Source organism: Vanacampus margaritifer, chromosome 1 (genome assembly GCF_051991255.1).
Source record: "Vanacampus margaritifer isolate UIUO_Vmar chromosome 1, RoL_Vmar_1.0, whole genome shotgun sequence".
NCBI classification, from domain to species: Eukaryota; Metazoa; Chordata; class Actinopteri; order Syngnathiformes; family Syngnathidae; genus Vanacampus; species Vanacampus margaritifer.
This window is the reverse complement of record NC_135432.1, coordinates 61,716,377-61,739,353: the sequence shown is the minus strand read 5'-3', so window position 1 is coordinate 61,739,353 and position 22,977 is coordinate 61,716,377. Positions and strand designations below refer to the sequence as shown.

The following is a 22,977-nucleotide window of genomic DNA, read 5'->3' as shown; positions in this document are numbered from 1 at the left end:
GTGGCTAGGCTAGCACTTCTTGTGGCGTGAAAAGCACCGTGACAACTAATATTTCCTAGCAGGATATATTTCAGCCACGAGAGGCTTTAAGCAGGATATATTTTAACGGCTCAAATATTGTATATGTAGGCATAAGACAGATGCTGGATGAAGTAGCTTTTTTTTTTTTTTTTTTTAGCAGGCAATGGTGCCACTCAGTCAGCCAGACAATGGTTTGATTGTTCATGATTTTCAAGCCTCATTTAACACACTTGGCAGTTTTTTTTGAATCATTCAGATTTGGCACAGTTGTTAAAAACACTCTTCTCTTTGGTGTGTTAAATTTAGAAGACATATTTATATCTACAGACTTTACAGGGACTTTTAGGTTTAGAACTGTTGGGGGAAATGTAGCTTCTGGCGGATGCTATCACTTTATCAACACGCTACTGAGAAATGCAGTAGCACTGTTTACTATAGATAAAACTATCAATTACAACAAATTACAATAGTTCGTTTGAAAGTTTTTGGAGAAAATAATCTGGTCGCTAAAATATCTATCTATCTATCTATCTATCTATCTATCTATAATATATCCATTCGTCTAGCTAGCTAGCTAGCGAGCGAGCGAACTATGTCCTAATCCAGTGGTTCTTAATCTGGGTTTGATAGAATCCCAGTCTTTTGGTGAGTATCTAACAGATACTATCTATCCATCCATCCATCAAGATCTTAAAAATGTTTTTTATATATTGCAATACTTCTGTCACAGCGGGTGACCGCACCGCAAAGGGTCTCGCAGAGCAGTGGGGCCTTCCTGAAAGCTCGCCGCACTCCCTGCTCATTCACACAAATGTACCACAACAGCATCAGGGCTCGCACTCTCCCTCCCCTTCCACTCTGTCCATCCCGGCCCCCTCTGGGGAGTCGATCTATCCACAAAAGCGTGGGGATTGTTCAATTGTGGAGAAAATGCTACAAAATGCTTTCTGCCCCTTTTTTCTCCCCACCACCGGAAAAGCTTTCACTCACCACTCAAGTGTTCCTGCATAGCTAATAATTACAAGTGTGGACTTGATGCTTTTCTACCTTTCTGAATCAGCTTTTGGGATTAAGTGTTCATGTCTGAGTATGTCGGAGGGTGTTTGTCAAATGTGCAGTCAGCGTTGCGGCGGTAACACACGATTGCGGGCACCTCGGTAGGAGAGTAGCGTACATTCATCAAGTTTAACTCCCTGCCACTGATGTTGCGAGATAAGCTTGGGCGCCTTCCAAAAAGACTGTTAATCAAAATGATGCGCAGGGCAAGGCATGAGCCGCTGACTTTATTGTGTGCGCCATCCAATCCACTTGGTGTTTGTTTATCTACACTACGCACAACATAGGGGAGTCACTCTGCTGTGAACGCACACACATGCGGGCGTTTTTATGAATAAAACCTGTCCGTGTGGCTTTTGAGTTGCTTTATCGTAAGATGATGACTTTCAGGATCGTCTAAAATTTCAAAAGTATCCATTTTTTGTACACGTCTACTTTGGATTTAAGCAATTTATATTTGTTGTTTCGTTGACTTTAAAATGATTAAAATACCATGGCTATACATATTTTTTAATAAATGAATAAATAATCAAAGTTAAAAAATGTTTTTTCAAACATTTTGTTTGTACGTGTATTTTAACTTATTCACTGCCATTGACGACTATAGACGTCAAAAATTCATGTGAACTATTTCTATTAGTTTAATATTTTTTTCATTTCATTAAATTTTTCATGAAAACGTAGAATTTTTTATTGCGCATTTATAACAGATATAAAATTATCATGTGATTAATTACGATTAAACGGCCCTTATTTTTATTTTATTTTTTAATTAGGCTCGTCCGGTGATTCAAATTTTTTTATTGTAATTAATCACATGACTTCACTTGTTAACTAACAATTAATCGCAAATTTTATATCTGTTCTAAATTTACAATAATTTTTTTCTAGCTTTTCATACTCTTGTTAGCAAAAGTGGGGAAAAAAATTAAACTAATAGAAATAGTTCAAATGAATTTTTTACGTCTATAGCCGTCAAAGGCAGTGAATGAGTTCATATTTGGAAAAAATTGTCAAAATGGGCTGTTACATCCGATAACTCCATTTTGGGTATGTATTCATCACGAGATTGTATTTTCCCAATTTTCTTGAACTTAGTCTTGCCAGAAGTTTGAGTGACTTCTGCGAGCGTGGCTCCCCTTCTTTTACTGCGCGGCAATAAACGGCTCCTGGTGGAGGTGACGAAACACGCTCGCACACTTGTTTAATTGTTTTTTGGCACAACTTCAGAGCCACACTCGACGCTGAGAGTCGGGCGGAGGTGAATTGCGCTGGCAGCAAGCATCCCGAGGCCCCCTCTTGTACGCGAGAGGTCGAGTAGAGGATGAGTGCACTGAATTGTGCGATGCCAGGAGCCGCATACAGAAAAATACGAGGGCCACTTTCACATTCTTCAAAGTAGTGTTTTCTTATTTCGGTGATATGTTTACAAATGGAAAGTGGGGCAAAACATTTTTATTTATCAAACTGGATTATTTTTATTCACCGTTTTATGAGAGAAACATACACAAAAAGATCGTACACGTTATGTAGCCACGAAATCCGTTAGCTAAATGCTATCACAATGCAAAATCTTATAGAATCTTATGAAACTAGCATCTATATTGCGGTAATTATAATTTTTTAAGACTGTCTTCTTCTCTGTTTCATCATCAAATGTACTGTGCATTGCACTGCCCCCTTGTGGCCAAGGCGCACACAACAGAATGAGCAGCACAATGCCCATTGAATTATCAATATACACAAACAGTTATTACAGTCGTTTTTTTTTCTAATACAAAGTACTTATTGTGGAGTGCTAGTCTCGTGAAAAAACATGACACTACGTGGCTTTATGTTATCCAATGTTAGGCAAGCTTCCAATTTTGTGGTACGCAACACCTACAGTAGCTGGCAAGAAAAAGTGGATATTTCTCTTGAAAGAAAGTACTCCGTGCCCATCTGGCCGTCTCCCATCCATTCTGCCTGATCCTCGTCCTCACCCCTTTTAACAGGGGCCAAGCTGTTAAAGACCCCATTACCGCTGCGAAGCGCACATTTCGCATTTTCTCTGCGGACTAGAGAGCACGCAGTGCAAATTTTATGTGGGAACGTATCAGGAGATAGAGTTCAGAGGGAAAGGGTGGGGAGGGGGAAGTGAGTAGTACTAGCGGTGGCGGGGCAGGCGGGGTGGTAAAATGGAAAAGGGCCAGAGTCGAGAGTCAGCGAGCGCTTCAAGCGTTAACGTAATTGCAAGAATGTGAAAAATGAGGCGGCGGGGCTCCCGAGCGGAGCAAAAGGTCAGAGCACGGCGCACACAAAACAACTGGCTGGAGGACGGCCTCATTAGACCATTAAATCAGCTGACCCCCCTCTTGCGCCCTTCTATCCTTCCTACTTTTGCTTCCTCTTCTCCTCTGCTGCTTACTTGGATGCAGGTGCTGACATGGTATTCATGGAGACGCTATTGTCATGACATCTAATGACTAATGCGTCTAATGAGGTGAGTCACACGCATCTTTTTTTTAAACTCCTTTTAGTTGTTTAATTCACATTGATGTAAAAAGTTGATTGCTATTAATATTAACGCCTCTGAGTATTGTAATGTTATATGCGGAGTCCCGCAGGGATTGGTACTCGGCCCTCTATTGTTTAGTATTTACAGCTTCCGCTTGGTGATTTTTAAATGTAAAAAAAAAAAAAAAAGAGAAGACTATTAACTTTTATGACGAAAGCATCTTGCAACAAGTCCGATTTTTTTTATTTTTTATATTTGTTTATATATAGGTTTTAATATTTCAAAATACAATATTTGTTATGTTTTCATTTGCTTCATTTTTTGTGGTTTTAAGACTTTTTTTTTTTTATCTAGAAATGTAACAAGCCATATTTTGTTCTTGTAATTTTTAACATATTTTAAAATTATTTTAATTGGTTTTATAAAAAAAAATTATCAAAAAGATTTTATTAGCTTTTTTTTTTGTATTTTTTTATTTATTTGTCACTTAATTCCTTCCATGGAACATTTATATACAACGTAACTCTTGTAGAACTCACTAATAAAATAATTATATATATATATATATATATATATATATATATATATATATATATATATATATATATATATATATATAAAGAAGGAGAGAGAGAGAGAGACTATTATTATTATTATTATTATTATTATTATTATTATTATTATTATTATTGTTATTATTGTTATTATTATTATTATTATTATTATTAATGACAGGCAATGTAAATGAGGCGCTGGAGTCTGTGTCTTGGCCCGGCGCAAAGTGCCGTACCGTAACTGTCTTTGGCCTCGTATCGATCGTCTGTTACTGGATACGGTGCGGATAGGAGTCGATAAGTGCTCTGTGGATTACAGGTCACTTGTACTTATGTGTGTAAGATAATCAATAGGCAGTGCATTTGTTTCTCTCCTGCCTCCCCTCCCCATCCCATCCTCGAAGCTCTCTGCTTCCTGCATGCAGCAGTCATCTGCTCGGCCGCAAAAGATCACAACATTGACGCCTCCTCTATATTTTGTCATGAAACGTTAATTGAAAAAATCTGAAAATGTTGTGCTTGACTTATCATCAGCACTGTCTATAAAATATGAGGTTCATTTTACATAAAAAACTTAGGAAAGAAATAGCCGTTAAGCACAGTGATAAATTCAAAAATCATAAAGTAACTATTTTTCCACCATTTTGCCCTCTCTATAATGACAGCATGATTTTAGTTAACCATCACATGAAAACGCTCCATGATAGGATCAATAGGATCAATAACATTCCCCGTGGTCCTAGCCAAGTGATCTCCCGGTCCTGAGGCCCGACTAGTCTGCAATGCGGGTGACCACAGAGGTCTGCGGTTGGGTAACGGCTCGTCTGAGACGGTTCTCAAAGCAGCCCCGCCGCAGAGTGCGCCATCCATCAATATGTTTGATCACTTATTGGCAAAACGATACAACCCGCCGCGCTTGCTTGTGTGTATACAAAGATGATGAAATTTCGTGCAAAAGCCTGGACACTGCCAGAAGGCACACACACACACACACACACTAATACATAAATACATCCACATTTTAGGCCACACTCGCACATGATAAACATTTTTTATCCAGACTGCACATGTTTTTGATCGCGTCAGAATTGACAGCGAGCGTGACGAGCAAATGGAGACAGATATCTGTGACTGGCGCACACTATCTGTAATGCATTCCAATACGTTTGTTTTGAAACGCTTTATTCCCGTTTGGCAGGTTGTGTGCTAGATAACACTAACGCGTAATTAGAGGCTGTTGTGAGCAGCGAACTTAATTTATTTTTATATTTTTTGTAAATGTGAGGGAGAACTGGCAGAAAGGAACTATTAGTCACCGCCTTTTGTTGGAGTCTTTAAATAGTAACATTTCTGGAAAGCCCTTTTTTTTCGGGTGCGTTGCTCGTGTTTGACTGTAAGAGTGGATAAGCGCCTTCGTTTTGAGGTGTGACTGTGTTTACATGGACGCCAGTCAAAAGAAGGGATAATCCAAACGAGCACAAGGAGGGAGATGGCTTGGGATGTCATCATAAGTGCTGGAAATGGGCGATTACAAGGCCCTGCATGTTGATGATGATGCTCATATACAGTGGAACAGCTTAGCTTGAATCGAATGTTCCTCCACATTGGAAATAGTGGAAATTGAAATCATCGGTTTCAGGGTCGAATTGCTGCCGTTGTAAAACCTTTATTAACAGTTCAGGCGATTTTTGAATTAACATTTTAACATTACAGGAGTTACCGGTTGAGAGGTCAATGGGCCTTTTTTTTTTCAGCTACTCTGCAAGCATAACAAGAAATAGACCACTATTGATATTAAATACATTTTACATTTTATTTGAATGATGCATGTTTTTCCTTTGAACAAAAAAAAAGTTAACAACTGTTAATATTATGGTAGCATTACGCTTTTGGTCTTTTTTTTTTTTTCAGCAACAGTAGTCAAGGTAAAGGGAATTATAAACAGTTCCAAATAGCAGCCAGTCCTTTGGACTTCTGCTAAAAAGCAAAAATTATGTTGGGAACAGCTGACTTTATTTAAGGGTTAATTAGGGGCAATTGATGCAGTATGGTGGCAGTTGTGTGCAAACTCCCATTGAACAAGAGTCCGAATGTGATTGGTTCATTCAAAACACAGCCATATTCCACTTTTCATAGGGTGTGTATAAGGCACTCAAAGTATGCAACCACATGATTTCACTTAGTATTAGTAGTTACATTTTTACTTCTTGCCTAATTTGTGTTTTTTGTTTTCCAATTTAGTTGTACCCGTTATAGGTCTCGTCAATGGTATAAAAGTTTTGAAATTATTCATATTGGTCATTTTGGGTATTTTGGTAATATTGGTCATGTCACAAAAATCTGACATTCGAACAGGGGTGTGTAGACTTCTTATAGCCATTCTACTTTGGCCGAATTCAGAATTGCGCAACCTTCAAGTTCCACTGTATATGAAGGATACAGTACGTATCAATACGTTTGTTAGTGTTATTGTGTCTCTGCAAGGGACTCACCTTGCTCGCTGCTGTTGTCGCCGCTCTGCGACGCGTGGCCCCCACTGGAGGGCCCCGGCGTGCCGGCCGAGTGCGTGGACGTGGCGTCGTCGTGGTCTCTCCAGGACGCCGGGTTCTGAGGTTTTCGAAGAGAGAGGAGAAAGAGAGGAAGTCCGTGTGAGTGACATGTGGAAGGATCACTGTCTGTCTATCTATCTATCTATCTATCTATCTATCTATCTATCTATCTATCTATCTATCTATCTACTTTAGCCTAGCTGTCTCTGTCTGTCTAGCTAGCAGACGGCTAGCTAGCTAGCTTGACATCTGTCTGTCTGCCTAGCTAGATAGCTATGTCTTAGCTAGCTGCTATACAGTCATCTAGCTATCTAGCTAACTAGCTAGCTAGGTAGTGAGCTACCTATGCCCTGATCCAGTAGTTTTTATGAGCCAGTCTCAGGGGATCCGCTAAGTTAAGAAACACAATAATGCTTTTAGCCTTTTGGCGTCAACAAATTGTACAAAGCCTCATACTATTTGATACACTGCAATCATTTGAGGTTAGTAGACATAAAAATTAAGAAAAATATTTTTCTCCTGAGAAGAAGAAAAGAAAAAAAAAAAGAAAAAAGAAAAATATTTTTATTTTTAACATGTATCAAAATTGATACAGGAGTGTCAATTGCCTAAGCTAAGCAGAGCATAGATTTGTATTGAATATCCATTGTGGTAGGGTTTTAGTAAAGTGTAATAATTGATGAACACAGTGATACCAATATTATTAATTTAGAAATAAATATATTTTATTTTTCCATTTTCAAAGGGTGCACGTAAGCCTCTAATCAAATTGCTCCACTTTTGGATGGACATGATTCCAACGGAATGCCTGAATGGCACTTGACACCACATATCTAATTCTGCTTTCATTCATCCCTGTTGATTTTATCTAATGAGTTGCTGTTTGCAGAATGACTGTTTGAGCTTTGGAAAAAACATCCTTTTGTTTTGCATTTAAACTGGTCGACTACTAACAAAATGACAGTCATTTCGCCTTTTACGCACACATCTTCACCGTGCATACACATTTGGCCCTTGAGCACAAAAGTTTACACCCCCCTGATCGACAGGCTGCTAGCTAGCACACCGCAAGCACGCAAGACAAACAAAAGAGAAACAAGCACTGCAGCATCTGGCAATCAGTCAAAATTGTGCAATCAAAGAGCTTCATTAATGCATGAGAACAGAACGCTTGCAATGCGGAGTCCTGCACGACGAGCTCTGCTGAGTAATTGTCTAAACGCGCAGCGCAGCTCGCTTTTTTTTTTTTTTGTGCAGATTTTTCTTCTTGTTATTGTTGTAGCACTACCGGGCGAGACTTCCGTGTCAAGTGCGAAATACAGAGGTAAGACGTCCAAACACACCACAGCCGCCATTAATCATTACCGCTGTCAGGAGTGAAAATAAGATATGACAGTGATTCTCCTGCTAATCTGCCAAAAATGTGCACACGCCCACAGAGGCTCACGAGGAACACACACACACACACACACACATGTATGCACTCACACGCATGACATAATGGAGCGAGAAGTATAAACACGCGGATGCACACATTCACTTCCATAAATGCAGGTTGAGAGCAAGAATGGCACTCATTCAGAAAAACAGGCCTTAGCAAAGGCCCAACAATAACACTAGTTAATGGTGGAATGTCTCCCTCCTAGCTTAGCGGCTAATAACTAATATACTGTAGGAAGAGAAATCAAGTAAGCGCCTTAAAACTTGTTCTACTGTCAATGAAGGTTGGAAATTCAAATTGTAAGGTTTACACACATTTGGGGGCTTCTTCCTTGGTCTTCATGCAAATGAGCTACTTTTCTGTTGCTATCTTAGCAGCTAAAATTCAGTACTGCATCCGACCTTACACCGCTGTCCCACTCCAGTGCTATAGGTGGTGGTAATGAGTTACAAACTGGTTGTCAACTGCCAGACAAACGCAAATGACATGTGCAAAGTTTATTAGATGATATAGTGAAGTTGCTTTTTTAAAAATCTGTACTCACACTTTCATCAGAATGTAATGATTTTCTTCCTTGTAACAAATGGAAATCAAAGCAGCTTTCGTGTAAACTCGCTTGCTTAGTGGCCAAATTGTAACACTGTATGTAAGACAAATAATTTAATAAAAAATTCCCACAAAAGTTGAAACATTTTCCATTTGTAAATCAGCTAGCGTAGCGGTTATAGCCCAAACGAACAGGCAAATGGCACTTTTGTAAATGTGCAGTACTAATCAAAATTCTAATTAATTCCTATTATTATCGTGAAGATGACAAGTTGTGTTTCTACTGTTCGAATACGGTACTGAAAATTGGTGGCCAAAATGGCCTGTGGAAATCTTTTTCACAAAGTTTTCATGCCCACGTCCAAACTGGCTCTTAAGATGACTTCACTTTTTTTTTTTTTTTCCTCCTGTTTCCCTGCCTTCTCTTCTGCCTCCTTCCCCAGCCCACGAGGAAGCTGGCGACTCCGGCTGTTACAGGAAAGGCTTTATCAGTGCCACATGACGGCAGGCTCGGGTTGGAATTTCCTCCGCCGTTTCAGACTGACCGATGGCGTCACTCGCCCCAAAATTGCGAGCCGATACCGTAGGGATGTTGCGAAAAGAAGAAAAAAAAAAAGCTTGGCGACTTCAATTAAAATGTTAGCCTGACGCTCCTCGAGGGCCCCCCGACAGAGGAGGGCCCCTTGAGCGGAGCCCAAGGCAAACAAACGAGCCTGCATCGAGGCTTCCCGCAAACCTCAACCCACTTTTCAGTTCCCGCCATGTCATTTTCCCCCTTTCCTTAAACAAGGAAGAATACTGTACATACAGCAAAATAGTCTCTTTTTTTTTTTTTTTTTTACACTAAATTGAGGTGCCCACCTTGCCTGCGCTGGAGTGAGCTGTCCTGAAGGCGGACAGTCGCTCACAGTGTGAAATTTTAGCAGGAGGAAATGGAGGCTATGAGACGAGCGGCTGCCGGGCTCCTCTGGGTGCCGAGTCCTGTTGTGCAGCGAGCGAGGGTCCTTTTATCTGTTAAAGGGGGTTCAGACGACTACACAAGGCCCTTGAACGCCCCCTCCGCCTGCATTCAAGGCTCTCTCAGCGTCAGCTGTTCACCGGATGGCGCTGGGCGAGAAAAAAAAAAGAGCTCGGAGGGTTAACTCACGAGAGGGGCATGACAAAGAAGGCCCGTGCAGAGGTTTTGGACCTTCCAAAGTGAGCCCAGGGGGGAAGTGGGGAAAGTGGTCGGTGCCTCAGTTCACTTTCTGGGCCATTGATCGACAAACGCTCGGTTACACTTCACTAAAGTCTGTTGTCAGGGAGTTCATACAGCAACTTCCGAGTCAATTTCAAGCTTGTCCTAGCTTGCTTTTCATCGGTTTGAAACCTGGGCTTGCCTGATTAATCTCCAAAAATAATTTATATATATATATATATATATATATATATATATATATATATATATATATACATATATATATATATATATATATATATATATATAATTTATTTATTTATTTATTTATTTTTGCTGAATGTTTTTTTAATATATTTACACAATAACACATTGCGACATAAGACAAAGATAATAAAAAAATTAAAATACAAAATTTATATCAATCGGGCCCTTGCGGATAGCAAGTCATAAATTTCGTTGGAAAATGGTGCTTTAAATTTGTTTGCGTCAATTAAAACCATGACAAAACATTTGTTCACTGGTCTCTAGCTTAGTTTTTATTTGCTTAGTTTTTATGTGTTTCTTTGTATGCATTCAATGTTTTGTTCTTTGTTATGTTCTGTTTAACAGGGAGATACCAAATTTGTAAGGTCTTAAGCTGAAATGTTTCAGAACCTGAACTCAAAGCAACAAATATAGTATTTTATGTTACCAAAAAGTTTGTTTGTTTTCAGTTTTTTTTTACGTCACATTGAAAAACTAGTAAATAATGTTCGCATCTGATAAGGCACTTGGCACTAGCTAGCTAGCTAGACAGACAGCTAATTAGCTAGCTAGCTAGCCAAACAAACTGACAAGACAGACCGCTAGCTAACTAAACAGACAGCTAGTTAGCTAGCTAGCTACCTAGCCAGACAGACAGACAGCAATCTAGCTAGCTAGACAGACAGGCAGACAGATCATTGTTGATTGGAGCGACTGCAATTTTAAACAGTGTTGCTGTAGCTGTTCAATGGAAAGTATGTATCTCCATGCAGCTGCTTCCAAAGTCACTTTTAAGCATTTTTTGATTGTAATTAGGGAAATCCAATCTCCAATTAATTAAAAAAAAAATGTTTTAACAAGACTGATGTATTCCATTTTGTCTCAGTCACTACATGACTCAATCATCCTACATCCTCAATTGATTATTATGCCTTAACTATCAATCAAGTAAAAGAAAATACTGTAGTATTCCATCGATGCTCATGTTGCTGTTTTTGATTGAACATTCAAGCAGCCGTGGGAACGCTGCGTAAAAGCAGGACGCTTCCCAAAATAATCCGGTTGCATCTTCATCACGTGCAGCTTGCATGTAATTAAGCAGCGGCAGGCTCAGCGGGGGGGGAGGGTTAGGTTAGAAAATGACCGCTTCCACTCCGGAAAACTGAATGTCGGCCGCACTGGAGTGAGGCCTGGCTCTTCCGCGGCCTTAATGTAACCAATCGATGAGACTTAAATCACCTATCATTGCGGGAGTAATGTGTCATTTTTAATAGCGCCGCCACTGAATTAAATCTGAAGACAGGCTGCAGTTAATGGCGTTAAAGAGATGTTATTTTATTTATTTATTTAGGCTGGGCCCTGTAGATGTGAGGTTGTCCAACATTTTCTTATACAGTGAGCGGCCAAACATTTGCACACAGTCCAGTCCGGTACACTGATAAGTCACTTCTCTTTTTTTTTGCTGAAACAGATGCTACTTGCAGAGTAAATATTTACACGTATGTTTTGTACTTTTCATCACATGATGCGTCATTTATGTTGTCAAGCTAAACAAGTCCACTCAGTCAAACCTTTCAGTAATTGGAAATATATCCGGAATGCATTGCACTCAATCGATCGGTGGAGCCCAGAGTTCAAAAGCAAACATGGCGAGGCAGCATGTTGCTGTTATGCCGCAATCTTCCAACTCATTCACTGCCATTGACAGCTATAAACATCAAAAATTCATTTTAACAATTTCTTTTAGTTAACTTTTGTTAACAAGACTATGAAAACTTAGATTTTTTTTATTGTACATTTAAAACAGATATGAAATTTGTGATTAATTGTGAGTTAACTAGTGAAGTCATGCGATTAATTATGATTAAAAACTTTAATTGTCTGACGCCCCGAATTTTTAACAATATTTTCTTTCTTTCTTTTTTTTATTCATTCACTGCCGTTGACGGCTATAAACGTCAAAAATTCATTTGAACAATTTCTTTTAATTTAACATTTGTTTCCACTTTTGTTATCAAGGGTATGAAAACCTAGAATTGTTTTTAGATTTAGAACAGATTATTTTTTTTATTAATCGTGAGTTAACTAGTGAAGTCATGCAATTAATTACAATTTTAAAAAATTAATCGCCTCTTGCCCCTAATTTTTAATTTTTTTTTTTTTTATGAATTTATGGCAGTGAATGAGTAATTCATGTTAAAAACATTTTTCCCCCTAACATTAAGGTCTTTTAAAGCACTTTAAAAATCCTGCATGTTCTTATTTCTTAGGTACGCACTTTTTAAAACGATACAACCTAGAAATTGATATCAAATCATTTCTTAGACTCCCAATCTACAGTTTGGGGACCCCATTAGAAAAAACATTCCTATATAAAAAGTGTTGTTTACCTCCCATAGACCACAACGCAGCAGGAGTTAACTAGCATAACCGCAAAAAAAAAAAAAACATTTTTTTTTATTCACCTGTAATCCACAAGCCTGTCTGTGAAACACATCACAGCGCACGTTGTAACTTTGTGCACTCGACAAAAGCCCTCTTCTCCTTCCCTCATAAATTATTTACGGCGCCCCCTCTCCGAGTGGAGGGCGCAGCGGCGGCATCATCATCAGACGGCGCGCAAACACAAACATACACAAGCATTTTGTCGCGGGCCCTGTGGGTGTGATAAAGTTCAAACAAGTTGTGCGTGTCAGCCAAATAGTCAATCTACACAACAAGCGAGCGAGCGCGAGCCAGGCAGACGCGACGCACAACAACAGCAAAAAGGGCATATACAGGGAACGGTGCGAATATTCCCTGAAGAAAGGCTGTAATTAAGAGAAGCGTACTCGGCGCTAATTGTCTTCAAAAGCGCAGGGGGAAGATGGAGGGAAATGGCGGCGTGCAAACACACAACACAGTGAAGGGGTGGGGGGGGGGTGCAAAAGGAGCAAAGTCTCAGGGGGGTTGCCTTTTGCTGTCGTAATACAAGTTGTAATTACACTGGTGCCTTGACTTAGGGCTTTAATTTGTAGTGTGACCACACTTGTAACTCAAAACATTTGTATCTGAAATTATCTTGCCACGCTCAACTGCATTCCTCGGTGATTATAATAGGGGACATAATGCAAAAAGAAGAGTTTCACAACTAAATAAAACGCGGCAATACATTATGAGCAGTAAAATCAATTACAAAACATTTAAATGTGAATTAATTGTACCAAGAAGATGCTAATAGAATGTAAATATATGATAAACATTACATATTTAGGCCCTACTGACCTGATCCAATGAATTGACTTAATACCATTTATTTCCTATGGAAAATTTGCTTTGAAATGTGAACTCGGAAGTCAACCGCTATCAGATTATGTTCCACTTTAGAGGTTCAACTGTAACAATAAAAAAAATAATAATAATCAAGTGAAGAAATCCCTTGTCTCGCATTTCCAAACACCTGCCTGGCGCGCTACGCCCGCATCCCTTGAAATTTCGGCTAAAATTGGATTTAGCGCCGTCATTGAATTTCCCACCAATTCCCCTGAAAGCTTCTGGGGACACATAGAGGGAGGGAAGGGAAGGATGGTGCGCACGGAGAGGTTATACGGATCCGGTGCTGATCGCAGAAAGAAGCGCTGACACGCTAGAAACAAGCACCCGCGCACACAAAGGGTCATAAATCACAACGCCGGATGATATTTCAAGACGCATCTTGCCAAACACGAAAAGGAGGAAGGGAGGTCATAATTACATGCGGCTCAAAAAACGTGTAGGTGCGCACCTATTGAACAGCTGAGTGTTATAACACTAGCACCCTCAATTATGAAGAAGAATAAATGGGCTCCTTAACTGAGCAGCTAATAATTCATCATGGCTGTGTTCTGACAAGACAAGGAGGCTTGAAAACTTTCTCCCACGGCAACTCTGCACTATACTGTATGAATAGCATATTTTTTTTTAAATAATAAATAAAAAAAGAAAATATTTTTAAAAATTCGGGGCGTCGGGCGATTAAATTTTTTAATCATAATTAATCGCATGACTTCAATAGTTAACTCGCGATTAATCGCAATTTTTAGATCTGTTCTAAATGTACAATAAAATGCTTTCATGCTCTTGTTAACATAAAAGTGGAAAAAAATTAAACGAATAGAAATATGGCTGCATCTTTTTTATTCATTTCATAAAATTGAGTCAAAATAAAAAAGATGTACTGAACTGTAAAAAAACGAGTACGATATTGATTTTTGTTGTGGTCATTTTTTCTGCCACTAGATGGCATAATTGCATTTGTAAGACGTTGGTGACAGCTCAAAATAAAATTATTTTCATACCAAGAGCCATCTAACTTTAACATGAATTAACTTGTGAAATTCTGCACCTTTTTAAAATGGTAAAAAATACAACATGACGCCAGTCTCCACAGATATATGCATTGTCATTTAATTTATTACTGCTCAATTTTGACGTGGACGTGTCTGCTGTGCTGTGTGAAATTCCCCCAGTACAGGCTTTCCGAGTAAGAGGCGGTCATAAATCGTGCTTTTAAAAAATTTGTGGCCTTAAAGGAACTTTAAATTAATTTCAAATTAACGCACTAATATATATATATATATATATATATATATATATATATATATATTATATATATGGAAAATAATACAAAGTGTGATGCAGTCCCCAACCATATCAAACATTGTTCAACACATCTTTTTCTTTTTCTTTTTTTTTACTAAACATATACGGAGAGCTCAGATGTACCTAATACTCCGTGGCACGCCCGCACACCACAAATTATAACCTACCAAAATTACCCCTAAATAAATCAAGGCCTCTCTCCAAACACCTTCAATAAAAAGTTATTATAATGATGACGACGCTCGAGGGGATTCGCCGGAGGAGTTTTATCGAGGTGCGCCTGATAAAGTGGTGCACATAAAAAGCAGACAAGTGATGTGAAGAAACGTCTATCATTACCTGCAGACGTTTTCTTTTTAAAAAAAAAATAAATAAAACCAGCGTTGTACAGTCTAAGACCTTGTGGCGGCTGCATAGCAATGCACTTTGCGCAACAAGTGAGTAAAGCTTCTCTCCTGCTCCGGCTCCCCTCTCCCGCTTGCAGCCATGATGATTAGATATGGCTCCCAACAGGCCCTGGGAGCGCTAATCAAATAGGAAATGTAAGGCTAGACGGAAGTGCATAGCAACACAAGGTTGGATAAAGTGGTGCGCCGTTTTTTGTTTACTTGACAACGTTGATTTGGGACCCTGAAATACTTTGAAGCTGGACTGAAAGTGGATATTTTTGGAAAACCAAATCATGACCGGTTCGGTCTAAATGCAAAAAACAAACTGGACAGAGTTTAAGCACTACTTTTAAGAAAAATATTTTGTACAGAGCAGTGTTGTAATATTTTTTTTATTTTTCATTAGTTCGTTTTTATTTTATTTTATTTTGACTTTTTTGTTATCTGGAGTTTTTTTTTAAATTATTTATTTTAGTTTAGACTGTCTTAATTTTAGTATTATTTTTAGTATTTTAATATATACATTTATGGAATCATTGTGGAGTGCAGGATGAAAAAAGTCGAAGTATTACGTAATAAAGTAGACTACAATTTCGACAAACAACTGTTTGACCTCCTTTCTTCTGTACAGCCGAACAGTAATAAAAAAAATAATACCTTTAAAATCATGAATGAAAATAATTATAAAGCTGAAAATGAAGGATGTTTTTTTTTTCACTTTAATTGCAGTTAGTTTTATTCATGTAAAATGGAATTTCAGTTAGTTAATTTTGCAATCAAATGTTTTGTTTTCAATTTTAGTATTACTTATTTGTTAGTGTTCATTAACTATTATTACATTGATACTCCGTTCCACAGCCTTTTAAATATCGTACGTCCACTAAGCAGTGGTCAAAGTCGGATATATGAACCACTAGCAGTGTTTGGGCTCCCTCTAGTGGTAGGCGAAAGAATCACTGAATCCAATGTTCGAACTGTGCATACTCGCAATGTTAGTGTCTTAAGGTTTGTATGTTTGAATCCACAACAGCTTATTTGTTAAGTGAAGTTGGGTTGCATTAAACTTTTATGTTCAACACATTTTTATTTAATCATTTAGAACAGTTTGTTTTCAAATGTTTATTTGGGTACAAATTCTATTTAACTTTTGCGTACGATAAATATTTTTTTAAAGAATCATTTCCTTAGATTACAATAATATTAAGAATACTTTTTTTAAGATTTTGATGAACATTTGGGATTAGCGAACTGTATTTTAATGTTGAAATGATGCTGTTACTTTTTGAGGCCTTCAATAAAAAGGAAAAAAAAGCGTAATCGTTATACCACCTTGTGACGTCATCGCCTGCTGACCTCGCATGCAGTACTGTATCTTTTTCAGGGTGCGTTTTGTACCCGAAACAAACACATGTACTATTGCAACACTTGACTGAAGCTCCAAGTGAGCTCACCGTGCCTTAGCAGTTCCCTGCCTGTTGCAGAAAATCCAATGTAAACATTCAACCCTCCCCTCCCTTCCCCTTTTTTTTTTTATCCCCCCCCTCCTCTCTTTACAGCCATGCAGCGTCAAGATAAGCAAGCGCGTAACCTCCATGGGAACTCCTATCTACCTCCCCGAGGAAGGATCTCCAAAACAAAGCAGCGAGAAGCCCGCGAGGTCCTCAAAAGCAACACGCCACCACTAGCCTGCGTGCAAATTCAAACCCGTTTAGTCGTGTGGAATTAAAAGCGGCGCAAAATGTCATTAAGAGAAAAACATAACGCCTCTAGTTTACCCGGGATGGGGTTCGTCTAAAAGGGAGGGGTTAAAAACTGGGTGGGCTCCAACCGGCGGAGACAGTGCCCAAATCAACAGTGTCAGTGAACGCCTCTCATCCTTTTTCTCGCTCCAGCGTAATCCAATCACGACCAAGACAATGCTGCACTCAAGTGTAAACAAAAAGTGCGCCTACTTGCGATGCTGTCAGGTATGAGGAAAAGGGGGGGGGGATGGGGGGGGGGGGTTATGAAAACCCACGCACCCTCCTCATCATCGCCACTAAATCCAACTTTCACCACATGAGACGCTGGCGTCCAGGGAGGCCGATTAAAAATGCAAAGCGGAGAAAAGTGGACGTGAGAGATCCGGATCGGAGCTAATTAGCATATCCAGCTATCCTGGTAAACTGGGGATGACAATTAATTGGGAAACGACTAATTAATTTAATATAAGCAGTAAATAGGTCAGGAATGGTCCCACATTTGTTTTGTTTTTTTAAATCACCCATCAACTTTTTAGCCAAAGTAGCCGCCGTAAAAAGTTGACCGGCGTCACAAAGGAGGAATAAATTCCTCAAAGTGTAAATACCTGGCGAGTAAAATGGCTGCAAGATACACGAACCCTCCCGAACTTGTCTTACTCGGTATATCTCATTTTTTTGGGTACCACTTTACAATAGGGGTTAATAGAGTGTTTATAAACGTTAACAACAATGTAATAAACACTTTATAAACGGTTAATAAACATGACCAACAACAAAGTGCAGGCTCGCTATTTGATGACGTCATGCTTGTTATATGTCAATCATTCTAAATGATTCTGTTGGAAAACTTTGGCACAATTAAGGATGCACCAATATACTTGTTTCGATATATTTAATTATAATAATTAATTAAGCGCCTTAAACTGAGATATTTTCATAGCCCTTTTGACCAAAATGACTGCAGTAAGCATTGTCTCACTATTTGGCAACTTTGTGCTCGGGACAGACAATTAATTCATTTGATGTGTTTGCGTCTTTTCTAACAATTGTAAGTAAGTGTCAAACATAATTAAAGAGGCGTGGTATAATGACATTTATAAAATTAATAAATCAATAATGTCAATTGTTGGTTCGCTATTTGGCAAGTTGATGAGAGAGCAGTGCAATTTATCCACTTGATGCCATTTAAAATTCATTATTGTACGAAATATAATTAAAAGGGCGTGCTGTAATGACAATTATAATTAATAAATCATTTCAGCTAAAAATAAGTTCGCTATCTGGCAAGTTGATGCTAGGGCCTCACTTAATGTCATTTAAGACTAAAACTTATTATCAGTAAGTAGGAAATATTATCTTTTTTTTTTTTTAAATGCTGTATAATTACATTTATATAGTAAATCAGTCAAGTTAAATTTGGGTTCACTATTTTGCAAAGGTAAAAGTCGCTTAACAATATGACCAAAATTAATGCATCACCACATATAGTGCACCTCAGTGTGTGTGTGTGTGTGTCGCAAATAAAACATTATCGTTATCAATTTAACTCACATGCAGCAATAATAACAAAAACTATTATAATAATATTAATAATAATACAGCCAAAAATGTGTGTTTTTAATATAAAGCTTACTGCACAATAGGTGTTTATAATTAAAATCATCATAAAAGAGCTAGTCATAAAAAGGGCGGGGGGGGGGGGCGAAGGAGAGTTGCACACTGCAGTGTTACAAAAAAAAAGGTAGTAATCAATAGGAAACAATTAAACACATTAACATCAGCAGCATGTGGGAGGAGGAAGAGAAGGAGGGGGGGGGGTCTCTGGTAGAGAAGCATCATATGCAATGTGAACTTGACATTGATGCTTAAAGCCTCACGTTGCAATAGGCAAGCACACACACATTTGTACACACACTCAACCTAACGTGCACCTCTGCAGAGACAATCCACGGCAGCTTTGCAACACTCCCACAACCTCCTCGCGTGGAAAGCCCCCTTTCGCTCTCTCGCTCTTTTTTTTTTTTTTTAATAGTGGCCTAAAGCTAAAGCTTAGCGGCTAACACGTAATTGTCTCTCCATGGTGCGCGCACACACACAGACACACGAACACACACGCATTACGCACGCATGAGCGCACCCAATCAAAAGACTTAAAACAATAACTAAGGCTATTGTAGCGCGTTTAGCTTTTGACCCCCACCGGCACATCCCGGCTGAAGAAACGAGCGCGCACACCGTTTAAGACTCAATATGTAGGCCAAACACTTCAAAGAAATTCACAGGCAACAAGCCGTGCTGCGTTCAAGACCAGCAGGGCGCGTAGGAGGCGAGAGGACGGTGCGTTCATGTCCAAGATCGACGAGGTTAGAAGGCGATTCAAGACGTGGGGAAAATAATCGACAAGGGCTCCAAGCGTTCGAGAAATGGCGCGTTCAAGTACACTATCAACAAATCCCTTTTTTTAAGATCGTATATGCCGTGTTGAGGGTGCGTTCAATACCCACAGATACAACAGATAAGAAAATGGTGTGTACTCAAAACGATTACAAAAATAAACCTCGGTGAACACAAACAAATAAAACAGAAAGTGTTGCGTTCACTTACATGATCAGCGAGATTCGTCGACGAGCCTGACAGCTCTTCGTGATCCGATTTGGAACTTCCATCCCGCTCGTCGATGACTAAATCTATTGGCATTTTTCCTTTCAAACAGCTGATGTACCGATGGCAGAAATTGTCACAAAGCTCGTGCACCTGAAATCAAATAAACACAATACCATTTTTGTTTTTTTTGTTTTCCAGGATGTGTTGAGAACGCGCCAAAAGCGTTCCGAGAATACAGTAACTCCAATTAAGTGTGAGGGCCAAACAATAGGCAAACTGTTGCCGTGCTTTATCAATTCTCCCGAGACGTGCGCAGCAACAAGTTGAAGTGTAACAAGCGCACACAAATAAAAACCAAATAAAGATAAAATCATAATCTAAAATCCAAATAAAGTGCAGGGGCGTATTAAGTGGCGGCAGCTGAAAGCAGATACGTGCATGCGGATCAATAACGTGCGCCAAAGAGGCTTAATTGAGCACCAATTGTTACTTGAGCTGCTTAAATAGCTGGCCTGCATTAAATATGACTCGACCAAGAAGGCGGCTTAAAAAAAAAATGTTTAAAAAATATATATATAGGTGATTTTTTTTTATTTACCTTTTCTAATTCCAAGAGGTGAAACCGTAATACTTGTATGGCTTGTATCATCTGAAACACATACAAATAATAAATTGTAGACCCATCATATATATGACAATCATTACAATCAATTGATTTTAAACTTTAAAACGATTTGCCATAATTATTACATTCAAAATATATCATGAGTTCGTATTGGACACTCCAAAGCGGACTTACCAAATTGTCCAACTCTGGATTTGATGAAAATAAAGGTTTTTCTGCTCGGACCTAAAAAGCAAACAATTACAAAAAAAAAAAAAAAAAAAAGTTGTGTAAACAAACGTGCGTGCGTGAACGCATCTGATTTCAAATCCAATTTCTGTGCTGGTGTCGGCTGCGGACCTGCTTGGCGAACACCGCGATGTCCTCGTTGAAGGAGTCCGAGGAGCACACGTCTCCCCCGGCCACCCCGGGTTCCCTCGGCGTGCACGTCGCCAGCTCGCACTTCTCGAAGACCAGAGCGAGCAGCGGGAACAACGGATGCCTGCGCGGGGGCGAGCAAACACGGCCTGAGCACGGCGCATGCAGCGTGTGGGGATAGAACTCCGGAGCGTGCATCCAAAATCCCAAATTAAATAAATACATTCATAATATATATATATATATATAGCTTTAAAAAAAAATACTATCCTATACCAAAAAAAAAAACACTAGACGATTTTTAAAAGCCTGGATCATGGTAATATTTCACTTTTATTATGATAAGCTGCTTTTAACCACATTTTTAACCTCTCATTGATCCACATGGCGGAGACTGACGTTTTCTTAAGTGCACCGTGACAAGCGTGAGAAGTGCAACACAAAAGTGAATCGCGCGCACACACACATACACGGGCACAGGGAATTAAGGGAAATACTCTTACTTTTTATTTTTATTTTAGTGTATGTTTGTCAAGCAGCGAGGACGTTTGTAAACGTACGTGCGGCGCTGACAGTCGAACGTACAAATTCGAAATTCGGATAAATAGCACTTTTCTTTGTCAAACTAAAAATGTCCGTTTATTTAAATAACGTCAACTCGTTTTGAGCTGTGCAGTTTGAACCATGTAAAAAATAAAAACTATAAAAGCGTGCACCTTGGCTACTTTATTTACAAAAGCACGCGAACGTCGCCTTTGCATGTGTGCACTTTTTTTTTTTTAAAGCTATAATATTTCAACAATTGTAAAAACAAAACAAACAAAAAAATCCTAAACGCCGAGTTTGGGGGACATTTTTGTTGTATTCCACAAAAAATAAATAAAACAAAAATATTTAAACGGGGCTTTTTCTGACTTCAGTTTGTTGGTCATGAACTCCCTTTTAAGAGCCTTTTACTCGTAAACACTTTTTTCAAAAGTGCTTGCAAAAAAAAAAAAATAAAAAAAATCACGATTCTTGTAGCTTACCCATAAATCTGGTCCTTATCCCTCTTTAGGACGTCGTTGACGGCCGAGCCCATGCTGGTGGGCATGACGTTAGGGTGGGGAGCGTGAGCTCCGTAGTGCTGGCTGGCGTGCAGCGGCGGTCCGTGGTTAAGGTGGTGGACCTGCGGGAGCGGCCGGGGTGCGTGCGGGTCCCCGTACATGGACGCCGATACGCCGTCCATGCCCCCGTAGTGGGCCAGCTCGTCGTACTGCGGGAGCGGACGCATGGGGGAGAAGTTAGCGCCGGGCGATGAGACTTTTAGGCGCTTTTCCGGCGGAGTTTGGCGCTTGTTATGACCGGGAAGGTGGAGAAGTGCGGTGGGAGCGGATACTTACCCTTTGCGCCATCAGGCTCCGATAAACTCCTTAATATGCCGTGCTGCTTTAGTTTTTGTGCAATATTTTAAATCCCTCTCGTCCCCGTGGGAGGAAAAAAAAAATCCCGGCTCTCTCTTGCCTCCTCCTTTTTTTCGACTAACTTTTTGTTTTGTTTGGGCGAATTCTCCTATTCGCCAAGGCGGTTGCGTCGCAGTCGTCGCATCGGGCTGTCCTCCAAGGGAAAATAATTTCGGAAAAAAGTGTCCAAAATAAAAGCACGGTGGAAGGTTTACAATTGGCCCATCAGCGAGCGGCGCGTAAAGTCAACTGTCGCGTCTATCATGGCTTTTTGCCACTCCGGCTGTCAATCAAAGCCAGAGGTTGTCAAGGTAATGAATGAATGACGCTCAGCGATGATGTTCAAGTTTTCTCTCTCTCTCTCTCTCTTGCTCTCTCTCTCGTTTTTTTTTCGGGTGCCGTGCGCGTTAGTCCGGTGTCCTCTCCGCTCTGTCTCCTTTAAATGTCTGCTTCGCCCCACTGTGGACTTTTTTTTTTTTTTTTTTTTGCACAAGCGGACGGCGAGGGAGGAGGGTTAAAAAAAAATGGGGGGAAAAGAGTAAAAAAAGAAACGTGTCTCCAGGTCCGTCGCTTGGTTGCTCGCTCGGTTGGTGCTGTGCGGCTCGGTAGCTGGCTGGCTGCTGAGTGAATGAGTGTCAGCGAGTGTTGTCAGCTTGGCGGCCGGCTCGCGTCCTCCGAACACACTGACTGAGTGAGCGCACCGAGCGCGCCGAGCGGTGGGCGAGCGCAATGACGGATCCCGGAAGTGGCGTGCTGGCCCCAGCCAGTGGTGGGGCGCCAAGGCAAGGCGAACAGCTCTCCCACGCGAGAGAGAGGAGAGACCCACTCTTCCTCCCAATGTGTGTGTGAGCGCACTGTGTGTAGTAGTAGACAAACCTCCTCCTCCTTTTTCTTCTTCTCTTCCTCCTCCCTTTTCTTCTTCTTCTCCTCCAGCCCCCCCACCTCACAAAACTCTCTCCCCACCCACCCCAAAATACTTTTGGGATCTACGTTTGGACAGCAACACAACACCACTTTTGCAACACACAACACTCACTATATATATATATATATATATATATATATATATATATATATATATATATATATATATACATATACATATTAGGGT

General features: G+C 39.8%; 1 protein-coding gene across 7 annotated transcripts in view; it reads right to left on the bottom strand.

Moving 5' to 3' along the window:
- The window catches only part of meis2a (Meis homeobox 2a), a 116,298-nt gene extending 93,587 nt beyond the window's left edge, over nucleotides 1–22,711 (bottom strand). For 3 of the 7 annotated variants that reach the window (XM_077559928.1, XM_077559930.1, XM_077559931.1), the window contains exons 1-7: nucleotides 21,807–22,710; nucleotides 21,453–21,679; nucleotides 20,407–20,548; nucleotides 20,242–20,292; nucleotides 20,041–20,091; nucleotides 19,443–19,592; nucleotides 6,621–6,735 (exon numbers count right to left, since the gene is read on the bottom strand). In XM_077559928.1, coding sequence (XP_077416054.1) covers nucleotides 6,621–6,735; nucleotides 19,443–19,592; nucleotides 20,041–20,091; nucleotides 20,242–20,292; nucleotides 20,407–20,548; nucleotides 21,453–21,679; nucleotides 21,807–21,818 — 748 coding nt within the window. In that variant the 5' untranslated portion in view covers nucleotides 21,819–22,710. Of the gene's footprint in view, nucleotides 1–6,620; nucleotides 6,736–19,442; nucleotides 19,593–20,040; nucleotides 20,092–20,241; nucleotides 20,293–20,406; nucleotides 20,549–21,452; nucleotides 21,680–21,806 lie in introns of all 7 variants that reach the window. The other 4 variants (XM_077559934.1, XM_077559935.1, XM_077559929.1 and 1 more) reach the window with 2 other exon arrangements.
- Between the last annotated feature and the right edge of the window lie 266 nt (nucleotides 22,712–22,977).